This window comes from Heterocephalus glaber, unplaced genomic scaffold (assembly GCF_053883595.1).
Source record: "Heterocephalus glaber isolate CG9 unplaced genomic scaffold, H.glaber_assembly_v1.0 deba00000621, whole genome shotgun sequence".
NCBI lineage: Eukaryota > Metazoa > Chordata > Mammalia > Rodentia > Bathyergidae > Heterocephalus > Heterocephalus glaber.
This window is the reverse complement of record NW_028258153.1, coordinates 36,345,229-36,363,581: the sequence shown is the minus strand read 5'-3', so window position 1 is coordinate 36,363,581 and position 18,353 is coordinate 36,345,229. Positions and strand designations below refer to the sequence as shown.

At 40.3% G+C, this 18,353-nt stretch overlaps 1 protein-coding gene across 1 annotated transcript in view; it reads left to right on the top strand.

Annotated features, from left to right (window-relative positions):
• Window positions 1–17,942, top strand: part of Sptlc1 (serine palmitoyltransferase long chain base subunit 1) — a 75,869-nt gene extending 57,927 nt beyond the window's left edge. The window contains exons 10-15 of the mRNA XM_004870049.3: window positions 1,428–1,523; window positions 2,759–2,855; window positions 4,125–4,179; window positions 11,121–11,238; window positions 14,573–14,646; window positions 16,587–17,942. Of these exons, the coding sequence (XP_004870106.1) occupies window positions 1,428–1,523; window positions 2,759–2,855; window positions 4,125–4,179; window positions 11,121–11,238; window positions 14,573–14,646; window positions 16,587–16,680 (534 nt within the window). The 3' untranslated portion in view covers window positions 16,681–17,942. The remainder of the gene's footprint in view (window positions 1–1,427; window positions 1,524–2,758; window positions 2,856–4,124; window positions 4,180–11,120; window positions 11,239–14,572; window positions 14,647–16,586) is intronic.
• The last annotated feature ends 411 nt before the right edge of the window (window positions 17,943–18,353 follow it).

The following is an 18,353-nucleotide window of genomic DNA, read 5'->3' as shown; positions in this document are numbered from 1 at the left end:
ATGGGTGCACAGAAACACACACGCACATATAATTGGTGTCAGAACCCCAGTGGCGTGGATTCAGCAAAGCCCTTGAACTTGAAGGCCCCAAGCAGTTGGTGTGAGTTTGTCCTGTGTCCTTTTGGTGGAGGAAATGGACCAGAATGGCCCAGGTACCTAGTGGATTGCAGTCCCTGAGGCACAACAGAAGAGTAAATCCTGGCAGTCTCAGGCACCTCACTACCAACCACCACAGGTGCTTTCAAGATGCTTTTCCACCAAAATGTGTACATTGAAATCTTTGTGTTACAAAGTGAACTATAAAATATAAAATCTCTTTCGATTATCTACATCCTAGTACGCATACTGTCCTAGAGGAAAAACATAGTGCAAAGTCAATGCCACATGACTTAGTGGAAGCAGTCATCTAAGATACATTGATATTCAGCAGTTAAATTAATGCAAGCAAATTTAGCAGGACAATGAAGCCATTTTAAGGCATGAAAATTCTTTAAAAATAAAGGTTTACCATTCTAGTTTTCTAAATGCCATCAGCAGTTGTCACGGAGATAATATTCAGGGGGGACTAAAAGTAAGCGTGCAGCATGTAGAGACCTTATTTAGACCTGATGTCCAAATAGATGTTAAAGTTTGTCAGACAGGGATATTTGAACACCGAGTATGTGATGATATTAAGAAATTGTTGACTTTTTTTAGGTGATAATAAATAGTTTTGTGATTGTATTTTTGAAGGAATCCTTATCTTTTAGAAATACACACTGAAACACTATGATGTTTAGGTTTGCTACAGAGAAATGGCAAGGGCACTAGAGGGCTATAGATGAAACAGGGTTGTCCTTGAGTTAATGATGGTTGAATCTGGGTGATGGACATTCTTTATTCTATTTTTTCTGTCTTCGTTAAATGCTTGAGTACAACAGTTTAGGAAGAATACAGATCTTGTTGATCTGTGGAACACTTAGAAACACAGCAGAGGTCACAGCCTTCAGAATGTTCTCGCTGAATGCTTGCTGTGTACTCAAAATAGTACTGGGAGCTAGAGTGGAAGAAGAAGACCAAAGGAGTTCTGAGGAGGTGGGGAGATGTAGGAACTCAGAAACCCATGAAGCATGTTAGGTTCTTCACTGTCTACTTGGTCAAAATTCTGTTGCCATGATGTCTGGATTTTTTAAGTGCTAAAATTTATTTTTATTTATCTCAAGTACATTCTATGGTATAGGCCAGTTAGCCCACTGTTTTAGAGAGGAAATAATAGTATTTTGTACCTCTGCCATTTTCTCTTTCAAACAGCTTTGGATTCCATCCCCCTTTCAATCCAGATGTTACTGCTATTATGAGTTTTGCATTTGTGTCTTTATGCTTCACATTGCCTTTTTTCCCCTTTGAACTCAAGGAATAAGTATTGCTGTCTCCCACTTTTCTGGCAGATTGATGACATTGACCTTATCAGTGCCAGCATGGAGAACTCACTGGCTTCCATTGGCGGTTTCTGCTGCGGCAGGTCTTTCGTAATCGACCACCAGGTACTCCCTTTTCACAAACAAGCAGAATCTGAAACTGATTGCTCCATTGGTCACCTCAGAATTTCACTTCAAAATAAAAAAAATGTTATTATCAATTCACACAATTTTTACTTACAAGTAGATTTTTTTAAACGATTCACCCATTAGAGAAATGCAAATTAAAACAACATTGAGATTCCAGCTTACCCTAGAAAAAAATGACTATTATCAAAAAATCAAATAATAACAAGTACTGAAGAAGCTGCAGGGGGAGAAAGGAACCCTTCTATACTCTTGATGGGAATGTAAGCTAGTGCAGCAACTGTGGAAATCAGTGTGGACGTTCCTGAAAAACCTGAAACTGAAAATTCCATTCAACCCAGCTATTTCTCTTTTAGGTATCTTCCCAAAAGAATTAAAGACATATTACAATTATACATGCACACTTATGTTTATAGCAGTACAAGTCGCAATAGCTAAATCTTGGAAATGACTTATATATCCATCCGCAGATAAGTGGATAAAGAATATGTGGTGTTTGCACACAATGGAGTACTTCTCTGCCATAAAGAAAGATAAACTTGGGCAAGGAATGTAGCTCAGTGGTGCGGCACCTGCCTGGCAAGCACAAGGTCCCGAGTTCAATCCCCAGTGCCAGAAAAAAAAAAGAAAGGAAGGTACACTTGAGTCATTTATAGGAAAATGGATCCACCTTGAGACCAGTCAGACACAGAAGTTTAAATTTTGCCTGGTTTCTCCTGTGTGAGAAATCCTGAGTAAAAATAAAGAGCAAAATAAAAGATAATAGGAGGTATGGAGAGCTTTCTCAAAGAGGAAGGGACTCAGAGATGGAGGGAGGGAAGTAAAAGGGGATGAAAAAAGAAATAAGAGTGTATTACACCAAAAGAAAAAGAGAGGGATCAGGAGATGGGTGGAGGGACAAGGAGGGAAGGGGAAGGAGATTAAAAAAGGAATGAAAATGTGTTACGTATGTGTACCAACTCCCACAAGGAGTGTAAACAGGTACTCTACACATGTCCTAAATAAAGTAAAAATGAAGAACTCAAAATCTTTATCTTTAGAAACTACCTCCCTCGTAAGTCTTGTCTTTGTTACCTGTGTAACATTTATCCTTGGCTGGATCTTCCCCTCACCATGTGTGCACACTTCAGTAGGTGCTGTAGAGATTTGGCCGTAGAATGATTCACCCAGAAAGACAAAGAATGTACAGTTTACTTTTCTTGTTTTGTTCTCAGCGACTCTCTGGCCAGGGTTACTGCTTTTCAGCTTCTTTGCCTCCTCTGTTAGCTGCTGCTGCCATTGAGGCCCTCAACATCATGGAAGAGAATCCAGGTATAACCTTTTAAACTCAGGTTTTGTTAACCGTGTTTCTGACTTGCTTTTTGGAGGCATTAGCCAGAGGGAATTATTTACCAGACAAAAACTCTGGCTCTGAATTACAAGTTCATCTTCCCTAATCCCAAAATCCAAAATGCTCCAAACTCCAAAACTTTCTTGAGCATAGACACATTTCAAATTTTAGATTTTCAGATAGGGAAGCTCAGCCTGTAAGGTCTATGCAAATGTTACACAGTCAGAAACTCTGAAACCTGAAATGTTTCTGGTCATCAGCATTTCAGATAAGGGCTACTTACTCATGCCTAGCATAGATGGGAGGAGTGGCAGTGAAGAAACTGCCCTGGCCTTCCTTCCAGGTGTGGGTGAGAGCTTCTGTCTTATGCTTGGAGTTGGCTGCTCCAACAGGCAGAGGTGCCCTGAGGAGGAAGGGCCAGGCCAATGCCAGGCCTACACACTTTGCCTCGTGTAAACAGTCAGTTGTCATTTGGTTTATAGTTTTCTGAATAATTATCTGAAGTATGATGCTTTTGGGTGTGTATAATTTTATACATATTGTTAGTTTTCCCCTTCAGCCTTTGAATCATCAACTGATAATAAGCTAAGTGTAGTTTATCAACGAACAATTTAGTGGGCAAAAAGAAAGTCAACTGAGAATTTAAAATGTGTCATTTGGCTGTAATATCACTGCCTTAAAAGCTTCACACAGAAAAGGAACAGCAGCTCTTACCTGGTATTCCTGAATCCACAGCACTGATAATAATTCAGAGAATCAGAAGATAGGAGTGTGTCCAAGTGCTTACACTCAGGTTCTCATTGTGAGGCAGCCTGGCCCCTCTCTCGTGATGCTCATCTCTCAGATACTTTTTGCTTGAATTTTTCTTGAATAAAAGGAAAATATTTTTTAAAATTACTTTGCTACAATTGATTTTTCAAGAAGTTGTTTAAAATCAAATACTAAGTAGTAGACTTCTCCCCCTTCATTCTTAAACTGGATTATCTATAGAATCTTGGTAAAAATAAGAGCAATTATTTTTCTTGGAAACCACCATCCCAGATTTTGCTAAAAATGGGGTGGCAAAGTGAGAAGAGACCTTAAGTATCAAAAATGAAGCTCAGGCCCCCAGAGAAGTGTGAGTTACTGGCTATCTGTTAGTTTGTGTTATGATTTGCCACATCTTACACTGATAAACTTCCTGGGCCATTACAAATATTTTTAGGTTAGTACTATCACATATTCTATCAAATGTATTCTTTTCCATTCAGATATTTTTGCAGTATTGAAGAAAAAGTGTGAACAGATTCATAAAGCTTTACAAGGGTAAGTGTTCATTTTCAACCAACATGAAGTTTATCAATACCACACTTAAACAATTAAGAAGAGCTTACTTTTGTTAGGTTTGGGTCTGTTTAGATCACCCAACAGCTAAGAAACCAAAATTCAGTCCACTCAGCTTTCTTTGTGTAAAATTAGTACACCTGTTTTGTTGTTTTAAAGAATTGTGCCTTTGCTTTTCTAAAAATTAAACAACTTACTGATAAAACATAGCAACAAAGAAGTTAAAAATAACAACCCAACATCTTCCCACAAGAAATAACCAGGGTAAATATTGGACCAGCTCTCCACATCACCTCAGGTACAAGGATATAATTAGATACTAAGTCATTGGATGGCATTAGGTTCCTACTATCTGTGTTACTTTTTAGTAAATTAAGTTTTCAGTTGAGGTGTGAAAAAGAGTAGAATTGAAGTGAATCTTAATGAATGTTTCTTTTTTTTAAATTACATGAGAGTGTTTTTTAAAGATTCCTCTAGAGTTGAAAGAAAAAATAGACGTTGGTGACATCTTCAGGCCAATTTCTAGTCTACTAGGAAATGATCTCACATTGCCTGAGACATTTTGTTTTTGCTTTCTAAAGTGAAACATGCCTCTTGATTGTTAGAAATTCTACCTTCATTGCAAGATAGGGAAAGAAAAGGGCAATTAATAAATGGAAAAGTTAGTTGTTCCAGATAAAGGAAAGGTAGAGACAGTTACAGCTCTGAGCGTGTCTACAGTGTGGTAACAGAAGTTCTTGCGTGATTTATATAAAAGATATACTTATATGGTTCCCCTGGCCTTGGTTTGTGAAATATTAATATCCTAACTCACTGTACATTCATCACGTTCAGATGCCCTTCTGAAGTCCCATCCTCCTCCTTCACTAGCTCTGACACCTCTTCTAAAATCTCTAGCCCTATCTTTGTTCCACCCACATTCAGCAGATAGCCTCACTTCATTCTGTCACTTGAAAACTCTCCTGTTTTTCCTAACAAATCTACACAACTATAGGAAACTGAACAGTCTTCCCTCTGCTATAGCCAAAAAAAAAAAATCCTCTAGCTCTTAAGAAACCCTTCTTCCTTCTTAAGGACTAAGCACCTTTGCTTGTCTCCTTTGCTTTGTCATTAGTTCCTCCACTTTCTGAGTCATTTCAGTAGCCTTTAAGTCCTCTGTACCAAATTTTCTTTTATCGTCTTGCTAATGATCCACTTTCCTCTTTAGCAACTACCCCACTTCTTTGCCTCTGTTTGTCAGTGGTCCTCTCAAGAGTTATATGTTTTCTCCACACCCTCATGTCTCCCTTCCACTAGAATTTACTGAGATCTGGCTTCGTTATACTTCACCCAGACTGCTGTATGAAGGTTCCCAGTGATTCCCATGGTGCTAAATTTAGTTCATATTATTAATGTCTTAGTCATGTCCAGCATAGGTGACTACTGTTTCCCCCTTTAGATTCTACCACACTAAATTTGTGAGCTTCCTTCTACATCTTTGAATTATTTATCTTTGTCTTCTTTGAAGGCTTTCTTCAACATCATGTTCTTTAGGGCTTAGTCCTTGGTCATCTTTTCCTATTGCCTTCTTGGGAAATTGCCTTCTTCCACACCTAAAGCTTTAGATTGTTCCGTGACCCCTAAATGTGGACAACTCACAGATTCATGTCTCAGCTCTGTGCCACACTTCAGGACTTCTGGCCTTATATCCAGTTCCATACTCAGTAGCTTCCTTTGCAGGACCCCAGAGGTATGTCATACTAAACACTGAAGAGTTGTGAAATGGGACCACAAAGGAAGCAGCAAGGAGCCCAGTGTGAGTGAGAAACCTAGTGGAAGGTGAGGGTCAGGTAACCAGCATGTAAGCGTGATGGGATCTTCAGTCAGATGGAAAACCATGGCTTGGTGTTAAACAAAAAGGTGGTATGGGGCCAGGGATTTAGCTCAGTGGTTCTGCCGCCTGCCTCGCAAGCTCAAGGTCCCAAATTCCATCCCAGGTACCCAAAACAAAAACAAAAAGGTGGCGTGGCACAGCTGGCTTTAAGTCTCAGAAAGATTACTCTGTGTGGTGTAAAATGACACACTGTACAGCATTAAGAACAGAAGCAAGGGAACTAATGAGATGAATGCAAGCAAAAGATGGTGGTAAATTTGACCTTTGAAGTAGCAGTGAGAAGTGTTTGGATTCTGGATATATTTTAGAAGGAGAGCCAGCTAAGTCGGCCAGAAGTTCCTATGCAGGGTGAAAGAGAAGACTCAAAATTTTGATTGGAGCACCTAGTGAGGGAGTGGATAGGCCTAAGAAGGACTCCGCTAGTGAGGAAGTCAGTGCTGCCTGTGCTAAAGTGGACACACCCATTGAGGATCCAGGGCATTGCAGCTGGGGGATACAGGTGTAAGTTGGAGAAAAGTCTTTTTGAGTCACGTAGATTGTATTTAAAGCATTTTGATGTGAAGTCATCAAGAACCAACCAAGGAGATTGAAGAAGGAGTGGCCAGTGAGGAAGAGGTGGATCAGAAGAGTCCTGTCAGCAGGTGAAGAAGGCAGCTGCATAGGTCAGCGTGTGGTGTGCTGCTTCCCGTGGGCCAGGCATGGTAACTGAACATCCTTCCTTTGATTCAGAATGTGGAGTTTATTTTGACTGGAACACTTGCAGGGGATCAGGAGAGACAGAGTGCCTGATCAAGTGGGCTGGAGAGAGCCTGGGAAGAAGAGAATTAGGTACAGCTTAGATAACTCTTTTGAGGAGTTTCCATTAAGAGGAACAGAGAAATGGAGTGGTGGCTAGGGGAAGAAATTGAAATCAAGAAGAAAGGGAGATCAGTTTGCAGATAACATCCACAAGCCATAGGTCTCTTCTAGCCTGTTGGGCTGTCTCCATGGCTGCCGCTTTCTCTTTTGTACATGGCCTGTTTCTGAACCATTTCTTCCGTCTCATTGGTGCCTGTATTTGTGCAGATCTCCAAAGCTCTTGTTAGAATATTTGCATTTATGTCTGTGTTGGTTTTGAAATACATACAGGTTCCTTCAAAATTGTTACTAGCAATTTAATTGGAATTAAATTCTCTGATTGTGTTAATGTGGAGGGAATTATCACCCATGAACATGATCTATTTTAATTTTCTTTCGTGTGTTTTTTTGAGGGGTGGTGGTTGTGGTTGTTGTTGTTGTTGTTGTTTGCGTAGTTCTGGGAATCCAGCCCAAGATCTCATGCATAATAGGCAACTATTATAACTATAACTGTTGTAACTATAACTATAACTGAGCTATATCCCAGCTCCTCTGTGTTCTTTGGTGGAATTTAAATATTTTCTCTGGAAAGTCCTTGTGCCTTTATGGAGCCTCTGAAGGAAATTTCTTGTCCTATCAGTTTTGTTGCCATTGTAAATGGGGCTGTGTTTTATATTTTTTTACTTGATTAATTTCAGTAGTTTGTTTTATTCAGGTACAGTGATGTGCAAAGAAGTCCTGTCATCAGCAATAAGGGTTTTCTTCCCTTCCCAGTCCATTCGTGTGTGTGTGTGTGTGTAATTTTTTTCTTTAATTGCTTTGGTGTGGCTTCTAACACATTATTGAGCAGTGGCAGTAATAGCAGTCTTATTCTCGCTAAAGAAGCATTTTTTTCATTATGTATAAAACATTGTAGTATAGGTTTTTGGTTATTGGCCTTTACCAGATTATTACTAGATTTCAAGGTTTGTTACTTTTAATCATAAATGGATTTTGAACTGTATCAAATACTTTTCATATGTATTAAGATCATAGCTTTATCTCATGGCTGAATTATATGGATTTATTGCCAATGTTAAACTGTCATTGTATTCCTGAGAAAGCCCTTACTTGACTACAGGATAGTTTTCTGCAGTTAGATTTAGTTAGCTAATACTTTAATTTGAATTTTTATATCTTTATTTATAATTTAAATGGGCCTGTAATGTTTGCTATGATATGGTAGCTTCAATACATGATTTGGACATTTTCCACCTTTTTTATAGTACTGGAGATTGAACCCAGAGTCTTTGCACTGCACTACATCAGCCCTTTTTTATTTTTTATTTTGAAACAGGGTCTTGCTAAGTCTCTTGAGATCCCCAGGCTGGGCTTGAACTTGAAATCCTCCTGCCTCAACCTCCCAGAGTACTGGGATGACAGGCATGTACCACTATGCCCAATTCATTTTCTACTCTTTGTACTTCAGGGAGCTTTTGCATAAGGCAAGGCATGATTGTTAGTTTCTTCAGAGTTAGGAGGCCCTCCACCCTTTAAGGATATCTAGGCCTGAGATGCCTGGGCTTGGGAATAGTGTGTCATTATCTCTCATATCTTTGTTTTCCCTTTTTATTTTTGTTTGTATTCTGTTTTCCATTTTTAGGATCTTTCCAGGATTTTTCATAGCACTTTGGGTTTTTCTTTTGAGGTGTATGTGCATGTATTTTTCTATTTTATATATTATATGTACTTCATATAATACATATAAATATATTATTTATATATATTATGTTAATATGTTTTATTTATATTTTGAGATGTGTATTTTTATACATTCTTGTTTCATTGCTTTATGTTCTTACTCTTCTCCTTCTTACATTTAGCTTCTATTTTGTACTTTCCCATAAATACAATTGAACATTTTCAGAAGTAGTGCCTTCAGTGTTCAGGTTGAAGTTTTCTTTTAATTTCTATGATCAGTGATTCACTTCTCCATCACTGAAATTGAGTTTGGAAACAGCACCCCCTGCTGGGTTGTGTGGGTGTCAGAACCATGACAGTCCCCACCTCATCATGGAGGTAGTGATTGGCATCAAGCTTCCCTGGACCCTGTGCATACAGTGGACGCCATGGCTGCCTAGCTTGGATAAAATGATAAAATTGCCAACTGTTTTGTCAAAGAATATGTTATAGGCTCTGAAACACAGCTTCTCTATTTCTGAACTTGAACTACAATTCATTCTCTTGCTTTTAGTTAAATTGATATGACTGTCAGCATCCAGCAGCAAGGCCAGGGTGCTTTATTTTATTCCTTCTCCCACCAGCCTACCCTACCTACCAGGAGCTGAGCCCATTTGATTAAATTCAAGTCAGTCTAGGGCTTCAAGAGCTTCCTGTGTGTAAAGGAGAAGCCAGGCCATTGATTCATTTGAATTATTTAAGCTTTCCTCTGAGAAAACATGACCTAAGAAAATTGATAATTCAAAATTCATATAGGAAATGGGTTTTGAAAGCATATTGCATAGTTTATACATTTGGAACTGTGGTAGCAAACCTTTTAGAGATGAGTGCCCAAACTGCAACCCAAAACTCATCTATTGCAAAGTGCCAACACTGCAATTAAACTTGAATACTGAGATTTGAGTTTTCAGAAAACAACTCTAGACATTAACATCTTTTGTCGTAAAAGCAAATACCACATGTGCCATAGGTTCTCGTGCTTAATCTACCAGTTTCCTCCACATTCCAGATGCCCTTGATGCTAAGATTCTGTGACTCAGACCTGCAGTCTGATTTTTTGAGAGCCCCTGACATGATGTATCACAATGTAAAAAAAGACATAAATTGTTAATTTGAAAACCGTAAAATTAGTTCTGGCACCTTAGTTGCATTGAAAGCCTTCTCTCACTATACGAAAAGGCAGTTAACTGAGAGACATAAAAGGTTTGTTTTGGCTTGAGATTTTGGAGGTTTCAGTCATTGATCAAGTAGCTATATTCTTTGGGCCTCTGGCAAGGCAGGAGTGCATGGCAGAGCAAACCACCCCCCTCATGAGCCAGGAAATGGAGGGAAAGAAAGAGACCAAGGTCCCACAGTCCCCTTCTGGGGCGTGCCCCAGTGACAGAACTCCCCTACCACTGTATGTCCCAAGGGTCCATAGCACCTCCCATTAATGCTCCCTTGGGACCAAGCAGCTAACACATGGGACCTAGGGACAGTCAGCCAAACCAGAGCAGTAGTCGTTCTGTAAAAGCTTAGAAAATTCAAATATGATACCTGGTGTTTTTATGGCCATTTCCTTCTAAGGGAAAAATAAATTCTAAGTAAGCTCAATGAAAACAATCCAAAATGTTTAGCCTAATTTCAGATAAACATGTATTGCCATTTGTTTTCCTAAGAGATAGGCCAAAAATCAAATACTGTTTTTTATTGTAGGGTAAAAATAGACTTTAAGTGAAACCTGACTAAATAGGGCACAGAGTTCTCATGACATCTATAAAAATCATTTTAAGATAGAAAATTTTACCTTGAAAGAAATGTGTCTTCCTCCCTGATAAGGGACAGATTTTTGTGCTGTTATTCCTAAGAAAGAAGAAAATCTTAATCTAAGTAAAATTTAAAATAAATTATGCAAATAAGAGAATTTTTTAATATAAATGTTTTTCTGGAGTCTAAACCTAATGTTATTAATGTGAAAAATCACTTCTGTAATTTTTCAGAGACAAAATACATACTAAAGATTAAAATAATAAGTGAGGAAGCATAACATTCTAAATTTTAGTAAGTAGTCTATGAAGAAATCAAATGGGATAAATAATAGGAATTGAAGGAGCAGACTCTTTCCTGAAGTAGTGACATGCCTGTGCAGCCCTAACTGGAGCCAGAAGACAGCTGAGCAGATCAGCTAGGAGATGATGGGACCAAGGCCCAGGTCCAAGGAGGCCTGGGGGAGATGTACAGATGGAGCAGGGAGCAACCATGCAGACTCCCCATGGGAGTCAGAAGGCAGAAGGTCACAATGTCCTACCAAGAGCAGGAAGGCTTCCTCCCATTTTCCTGGCCTGGGAAGCACCCCTCAGAGCACACAGTTTACCTCTTTCCGTCAGAATTGGAATTCCACTACATGGTGCTCCCACCAGTCACCAGTTGTGCTCCCTTCTGTTTCAGAGTCACTTCTGTGAGATTCTTTAAGCCTGGAAGGGATTCATGTGTGTGTGTGTGTTTCCTTCCTCAGCATTTCTGGGTTGAAAGTGGTGGGGGAGTGCTTTTCTCCAGCGTTTCACCTACAACTGAAAGACAGTACTGGGTCTCGAGAGGCAGATGTGAAACTACTTCAGGAAATCATAAATCAGGTAAGCATTCAGTTACTCAAGTGAGCCTCTCCACACCTCTTCCTCCCACGCCCCTAGAAGATTTTGCTGTCATTTTTCAGATTTACCCGAGAGATAGGTTAGGATGGCAGTTGTTGGACACCACACTCATGATGTAGGCCTGTTCTGGTGCTGTTGGCCCTTCCTTGCTGCCTCTCCCTGGTTCAGAGGGTGCTCTAGGGACAGGCTGTGGGTGCCCCCTCCCACGGGGCCAGTTCTACTCCCACCAAAGTACCTGTGTTCAGGGCCACACTGCATTTAGATGTACTTCCCATCATACAGTAGTTAGCCATGTAAACAACTCATTTATACACTGTTTGCACAGCCAAGCTCTGAGACATGCAACGGGGAGGCATATTTGTGCAGCTCACCAGGCAGGACATCTGCTGACACAAGTGAGCCCCCAACACAGCTTGGCAACAACCATTAATTGTCATCGGAAGTCATAATGCTCCTGTAATTAAGAAAGAAGGAATACCCAATAACACACTTAACTTGGGAAAGGTGTTTAAATTCTTTGTCGTCTGAAATTCATTTTACTACTAAGTACAACTGAGTTGTTGACAAGCTACACATCACTAGGGCAAAAGCCTCTTGCCCTGACCTGAGCAGCACCTCTCCAGAGCCTCCCTCCTTCCTTTGCTCTGGCTCTTCCTCCTGGTAAGGAGGGTCTGAGGTACTGAGCAGCTTGGTGGGGGGTACTTTGCACTGAGCTATATCTCCAGCCCTATTATTTTTTATTTTGAGACAGTCTTTCTAAGTCACTGGGTTGCTTAGACTGGACTCAAACTTCTAGTCCTCTAGCCTTAGCTGCCAGAGTGCTGAGGTTACAGGTGTGTACCCCCACACCTGCTGTAGTATGCCTTTGAGGATGACAATAAGTTGCATTCTGCTTCTTTGTCCTGCTGAAGTTCCATCCCCCAAATCCTCCCCTGAGGCAGTGCTGCCAGTCACCCTGAGTGGCAGTCATCTGATGACTGCCACCTATCATTTGCCTTTTTCTGGGCCAGGCCCAATACCAGCCTTCCTCCATCTGTGTGATATCTCACACAGGTGCTTGCCAGTCACATACCTCCTCAGTATGCCCACCAAGCTGTGAGAGCCGCTGTGGCTGCACAGCTCCCTTGTCCTCCATCCTATAGTGTCTTAACTACATAATCTGGAATGATGGGTTCATGGAGGACTGCACACAATATGTGGCCCTTTGGGGCCAGCTGTATTAAAAAACAAAAATAAAAACAGCATCTGAGATTCCTGATTAAGAAACGTTCTCAGAGTGTGTATGGTCAGGTTGGCTGGCCTTAGCTTGCTGAATATCCCCTCAAGTTCAGCTCTGCAGACCTGCAGAAACAGAGGGCCCATTACAGAAGAGAAGCATCCCGCTCCCCTGTTGACTGGCCTGGTGTTTTTACTGTAATATTACTGCAGTATAAACGGACACAAAAATAAGTTGTGACTCAAGTTCTTAGACAACAGTGGTAAAACCAAAACAATTTAGGTTCGGTGCAAACCAGGCAGACAAGGCAGTAGACGTCAGACTCCACACGGTACATGTGACAGGTGAGTTTGGTGTTTTCAACAGAATTGCACTCATTTGCAGGACTGAGGTTGACAGCCACAGAATGGCCTTGGTGAGGTTCGTGTGCTTGTGTTGAATCCCTCAAGGGGACTCTGTCCTCCCTCAGTCCACCTCAGGCTAATTGTCTGCACGTGGTTCTATGATGTGACACTGGTGTGATGCTGGCCTTTTCTAGATGCCAGTGTGACTGCTCCATATTAAATCCTCTTGTTCCTTCAGTCACAGTAGTTAAACTGCTCTTTTCCAAAGACAGACTTGGGGGCTCTTGTGCACAAGATGACTTGACATCAACACGTTATGCTTATACAGATTACCCACAGCACCAAAAGAGCAGATGAATGAACATGGGCAGCTCCCAGATCCCAAGCTTCTATATGTAGGCTGTGTGATGCTGGCTATCTTAGGGAATTATGTTGAGTGTTAAGTGAGAATAGTCTAAGACAGGGAACAAAATACTATCTGGAAACCTCATTTATAGGAAGAAAACAGAAAGATAGGTCTACAGCTTCTTTGTATCACCATCACGTCCATCTTCAAAATTCTTACAGTCTTTTATCCTGCTTCCATTTTTCTTATTTGGAGAGAAAAGAATCACAGCAACTCTAGTTATACTTTATAGAACCAAGAGCTTTGCCACGTTTATGTTGAGTTGCTCAACAGGATACTGTTTTCACAGACTAAGCTCTGGTTTGGACTGTCTGTTACCTAGCCAGGGCCAGATAGAGCCAGGTCAGATGTCCTGAGGCCTCAGGCCACCAGTTGTACTTCCTGAGAGAGGCTCAGCAAGAGACTTTGTGCCATCCCTCCCTTACAGCGTGGTCCTTTGGGCAGATAATTTTACTGCGAGGTATTTGGAATGATCTTTTCTTTATACTACCTTCCCCTTGCTCTGTAAAATTTCACCCGTTTGGAAGTAAAACAAGTATATTCCCAAAGTTCTGCAACCATTACTGTTTAACTGCAGAATGTTTCCATTGCTGCAAAAGGAAACCTTTGTAACATATTCACTCTAGTTTTTGTGCTTTCTTTATTTTAATAGAGAATATTTTAACAACAAAATAATTTTTGACAGGTGATTAATATCCAGGCAAGCTGTAAAAAAGCTGTATTAACAGCAGTGCCTGGTAGCACCTTGCCCAAATGGAAGATAGGGACATAGTCATTTCTGTATATATTTGAAGTCCAGCAGTTTCTCCCTGACACAGTCCTGGTGGTGTTCTCAAGCCTAGCTCTTGGTTGTCCCTTAGAGATTTGCTCATACTGCTTCCCTGGGTTGGTATTAAACTTTCTCTGAATGGCAGCCTCAGCTACCTATGGCTCTGGAAACTCACTGAATAAAAGTATGTAAAATTAAGACACACAGCCTTGCAAGAACTTGAGCCATTTGTGCAAGTGCTTGGGAGCCACACAAGTTCATGGTGACCATGCCGATGCTGCAGTATGAGTACACCCATTGTTGCAGAAAGCTCTGTGGAGAATGAGTGCTGCTGAAGATAAAGTTGTGGTGGGCCAGGGATTTAGCTCAGTGGTTCCGATGCCTGCCTCACAAGCACAAGGTCCTGAGTTTGATCCCCAGTACCAAAAAAAGAAAAAGATAAAGTTGTGGTATTTCAGTTTTGTCTCCTAGCAGTTATAATTGAAATTAACCACTGATGAAGGGCTTTCCAGGTACCTTTCCAATTTAACTACCAAGGTCTGAAATCCAGGCGACTGATGTTTTCCTTTTTCTCCCTACAGTGCATGAACAAAAGTATTGCATTAACTCAGGCGCGCTACTTGGAGAAAGAAGAGAAATTCCTTCCTCCTCCCAGGTTGGTTGACATTAAAATAGGACCTCACTTTTCTTCTCTTCTTTAAACTCCGTATGAAAGTTTTGAAAATCCCTGAGTGACTTAACAAGACAAGGAAGAGTGTCCTTAAAATACAGCACACTACAAGTTCTTAAAGCAGATGTTTTTAAATTTTAACTGAAAAATACCTTAAGACTCGGGACGGAATATCTTCCCAGTTAACAGAGAAATATGTGGGATCCCAAGAATGAAGTTGGGCAAACAGGTTCCAGCCAGCTAATATCTACTATGTCCAAGGGCAGGTTATGCTGTGCCCACAGCTCCAGCAACAAGGACAGTCCTGCCCGGAAGGGACGGATTTTCGGTCAGAGTGCATACGTACATCACCCAGTAGACACCACCACACCTTGGGAAAGCAAAGCAAAGGTGGGGAGGGTCCACAGCCCTCACGCACACTCACAGTTAAAGGTCAGGAAAAACACTCAAGCCATAGCCATGGGTCACATCACAAAAAGAGGTACAGTCAGCTCTGTCCTGAGATGTCACTAAGGTTTCTGAAAGCAAGTGATGCCCTGTGGCTGAAGAAATAAGCTCAGACAACCCCAGCTTCAGCAGTTCTCTTAGGATTGCATATCTACCGTGGTGTGAAATCACATCCACACAGCATTTTGTTTTGCACTTTCAGGACAGTATCTAATAAATTGCACAAAATATTCAATACTTTGTTATAAAATAGACTTTGTGTGAGATGCTTTTTCCCATCTCTAGACTAGCATAAGTGTTCTGGGCACATTTAAAGGAGAATAGATGCCACTGTGAGTTTGATAGATTAGGGGCAGTGTTCTCATAGGATGGCTTTGTCGAAATAAGAGCCCATCGTGAGTTCAGGAGTGTATTTGCCTGTGTCCATCAGGCAGTTGGTAGGCCTTGTAGCCCTTCAGCAGATGAGTGGTATAAGGTTTTCCCAGGTACATCTTAAACCCCAGAGCATAAGCCACAGAGGGGCTGAGGAGACACAGGAAAACCCTGAAGAGTCTGAATGCCCTGCAGATGCAGACAGCCAGGCTTGGGTAGGGAGGCCATTCAAGCAGCAGCTCGAAGCTCTGTGCCTCCGTTTTTACCAAGCTTACCTAGGTACCCAGGCCCGTATGTATTTACCGGTGAAGATGCCAAGACAGAAGCCAATCTTCGTCAGTAGCCTTGATGCTCCACACAAGGTATACTCGGTAAATACGTCTACTGGGTGAAGCAGATGTTTACAAAGGAAGGTGAAGCCCATTTCTTTTGTTGAGGTGGAGGGTGCTTTGGATTGAACCCCAGGCCTTCTCACTAAGCAGTATCTCCAGCTGTTACTTGTTTTAGATACAGGATCTCACTAATCACTTAGTTGCTCAGGCTGTGCTAAGTTACTTCACCCTCCTAAGATTACAGTGTGTTTGACTGTACCTAACAAACTCATTTCTTTAAGTTCATGAAAACCTGAAAATGTCTGCCTTGCCTCAAAGTGTTGGAGGACATCCTACATTGCTTATTGAATTGTGAATATGAAGAACAACCACTTATCAGTTTGAGAAATATTGGGTTCCTGCTCTGTGCCTGGTGCTGCTTTCAACAGTTGATTATTGATTGACTTGGCCTCCACAGCAGAGCCCATAGCAGGTCACCCTGAATATATACATACTAAGGTATAAGTCAAAGGCCACCCATCTGTGCCAGTGCCCAGACAGTAAGTGTATGAGACTTGGAGGTCCTCAAGTCCTTGTCACAGCTGTTCACCTCTCCATGGTAAATGAGAATGTACTGTAGCTGCAGACAGGATGTAGTAAGTGAGGTGAGTACCAGCAGATCATTACTTATGTAAACAAATGGCAGTGACTGCTGGATTTGGCTCCCTGGCCATAGGTGGCTGACCTTTGTTATAGGCTCTCATTAGATTTTTTGATGTCCTTTGTTATTTTCAGCATCAGAGTTGTGGTCACAGTGGAACAGACAAAGGAAGAGCTGGAGAGAGCTGCATCCACCATCAAGGAAGTAGCACAGGCTGTCCTGCTGTAGGCTGAACCCAGCACCCAGCGGACCCTGCCATGAACACGCAGACGGGACTCCTTGGAGATACGTCAGGAGAACTCAGTGACGTCGGGTGGGATTTTTACCAAGCGATGTGGAAATAGGCCAAATGTGTGACTGAGAAAAGGATAGATGTTTATTATTTTTAGAAGGAAATACATCTAGAAGCCCAGGAACTAATTTTTCTACAAGGAAGACTAATGATAACACTTAACTTAGTATTTAATTTGTTCTATTTAGTACTGTTTAAATGTTTTATTATAGTACACTCTTTTATATTATTCTTGTTGTTTAAAACTGGAGCTTTAGTTTCTCTCCCTTGTGTGGTAATGACTATAAGCATACCTTAATATTTCATAAAAAAGACTTTACAGTAATTAATGCTAACAGGAACACTTTATATGTGATACAGTTTACCACTGAAGATGTAATTCAGCCACGTCTTTTCCATTCTTCGTCGTGTAAAGCTAAATGGTGGCTGACAGGCACAGGAACACTTTGTGTAATTATTATAAATTTTATTATATTTGGACCCCAGAATTTTATATACACTAGATACTGATAAACCATTTCTAATCTGAGCATCCCTAATGAGAGAATATTTGTTCTATTTCCTAAATGGGCAATAATTTAAATCAGCACTTATTTTAATACAAATATTGACCTTTACATTTATTATGTTTTGTCATCTAATTTGTTAAACGAAGAGAGTTATTGTGTTGATCCAAAAATAGAAATCATGTCCTAGATATTGTAAAATGTCTCAAATGTGTTGCTTTTGTTTGTATATTGGTTTTGCTAGGGACATAAAACTATAGGCTTTTTATAAACTGAGAAAAATGAGAACTTTTTCATTTATGAGTTCCACATATCTAAGAAAAATGTGACAGCTTTAAAAATAAATTCTTAAGTTGTACTGTAGCTGTTTTTTCTTTAGCAAACCAAGTTAAGTGATACAAAGTTTTGTGATATGTACTACAAAATAGTACGTAAATATTTCATCTTCTCTTATTTAAAAAGTAAAGGAATAAAATTGTAAAACAAATATCATTTTATAATCTGTTCATAATAACAACTGGTCTTCAATATCTTTGTAAATAATACATAATTTTTTAATATTTAATTTCTATTTTGCTTGAGGGATTTCATACAAATATGCCTTGTGATTGCTGCTGCTTCTTTAAAGGATACAATACTGTCTGGGGGTGAATGTTTTGTTTTTTAATGAAATAAACCTGCATTCCTGATGATCAGTCTGTTTGTGTAAGTAGTGTCCAACAGTATGATCTCTTAATTTTAAAACTTTTTGCAAACTTACAACAATATTTCTTTTTGCATGTGCTTTTGTTTTATTTTAGGAAATCATTTCCCAATCCCTTTCTTTATATCTGTTGTGGCTGGAACCTGAAATGGTCCCCAAAGGCTCATGTTGAATACTTCATCCTAATGCATCAGTGATATTCAGAGGTGAGGCTTTGGGAAGGTGATTGGATCATGAGGCTTCTGACTTCATCAGTGGATTAACCATTAGACTACCTTGAAATTTCTTATGCCAGATTAATAAATCTGTCACCCTCAATCTTAGTTTCAGGCAAAGTCTCTGTACACAAGCAAAATGCAGACAAACTTTCTGCCAAGCCATAACACACGTCATCTGGAGT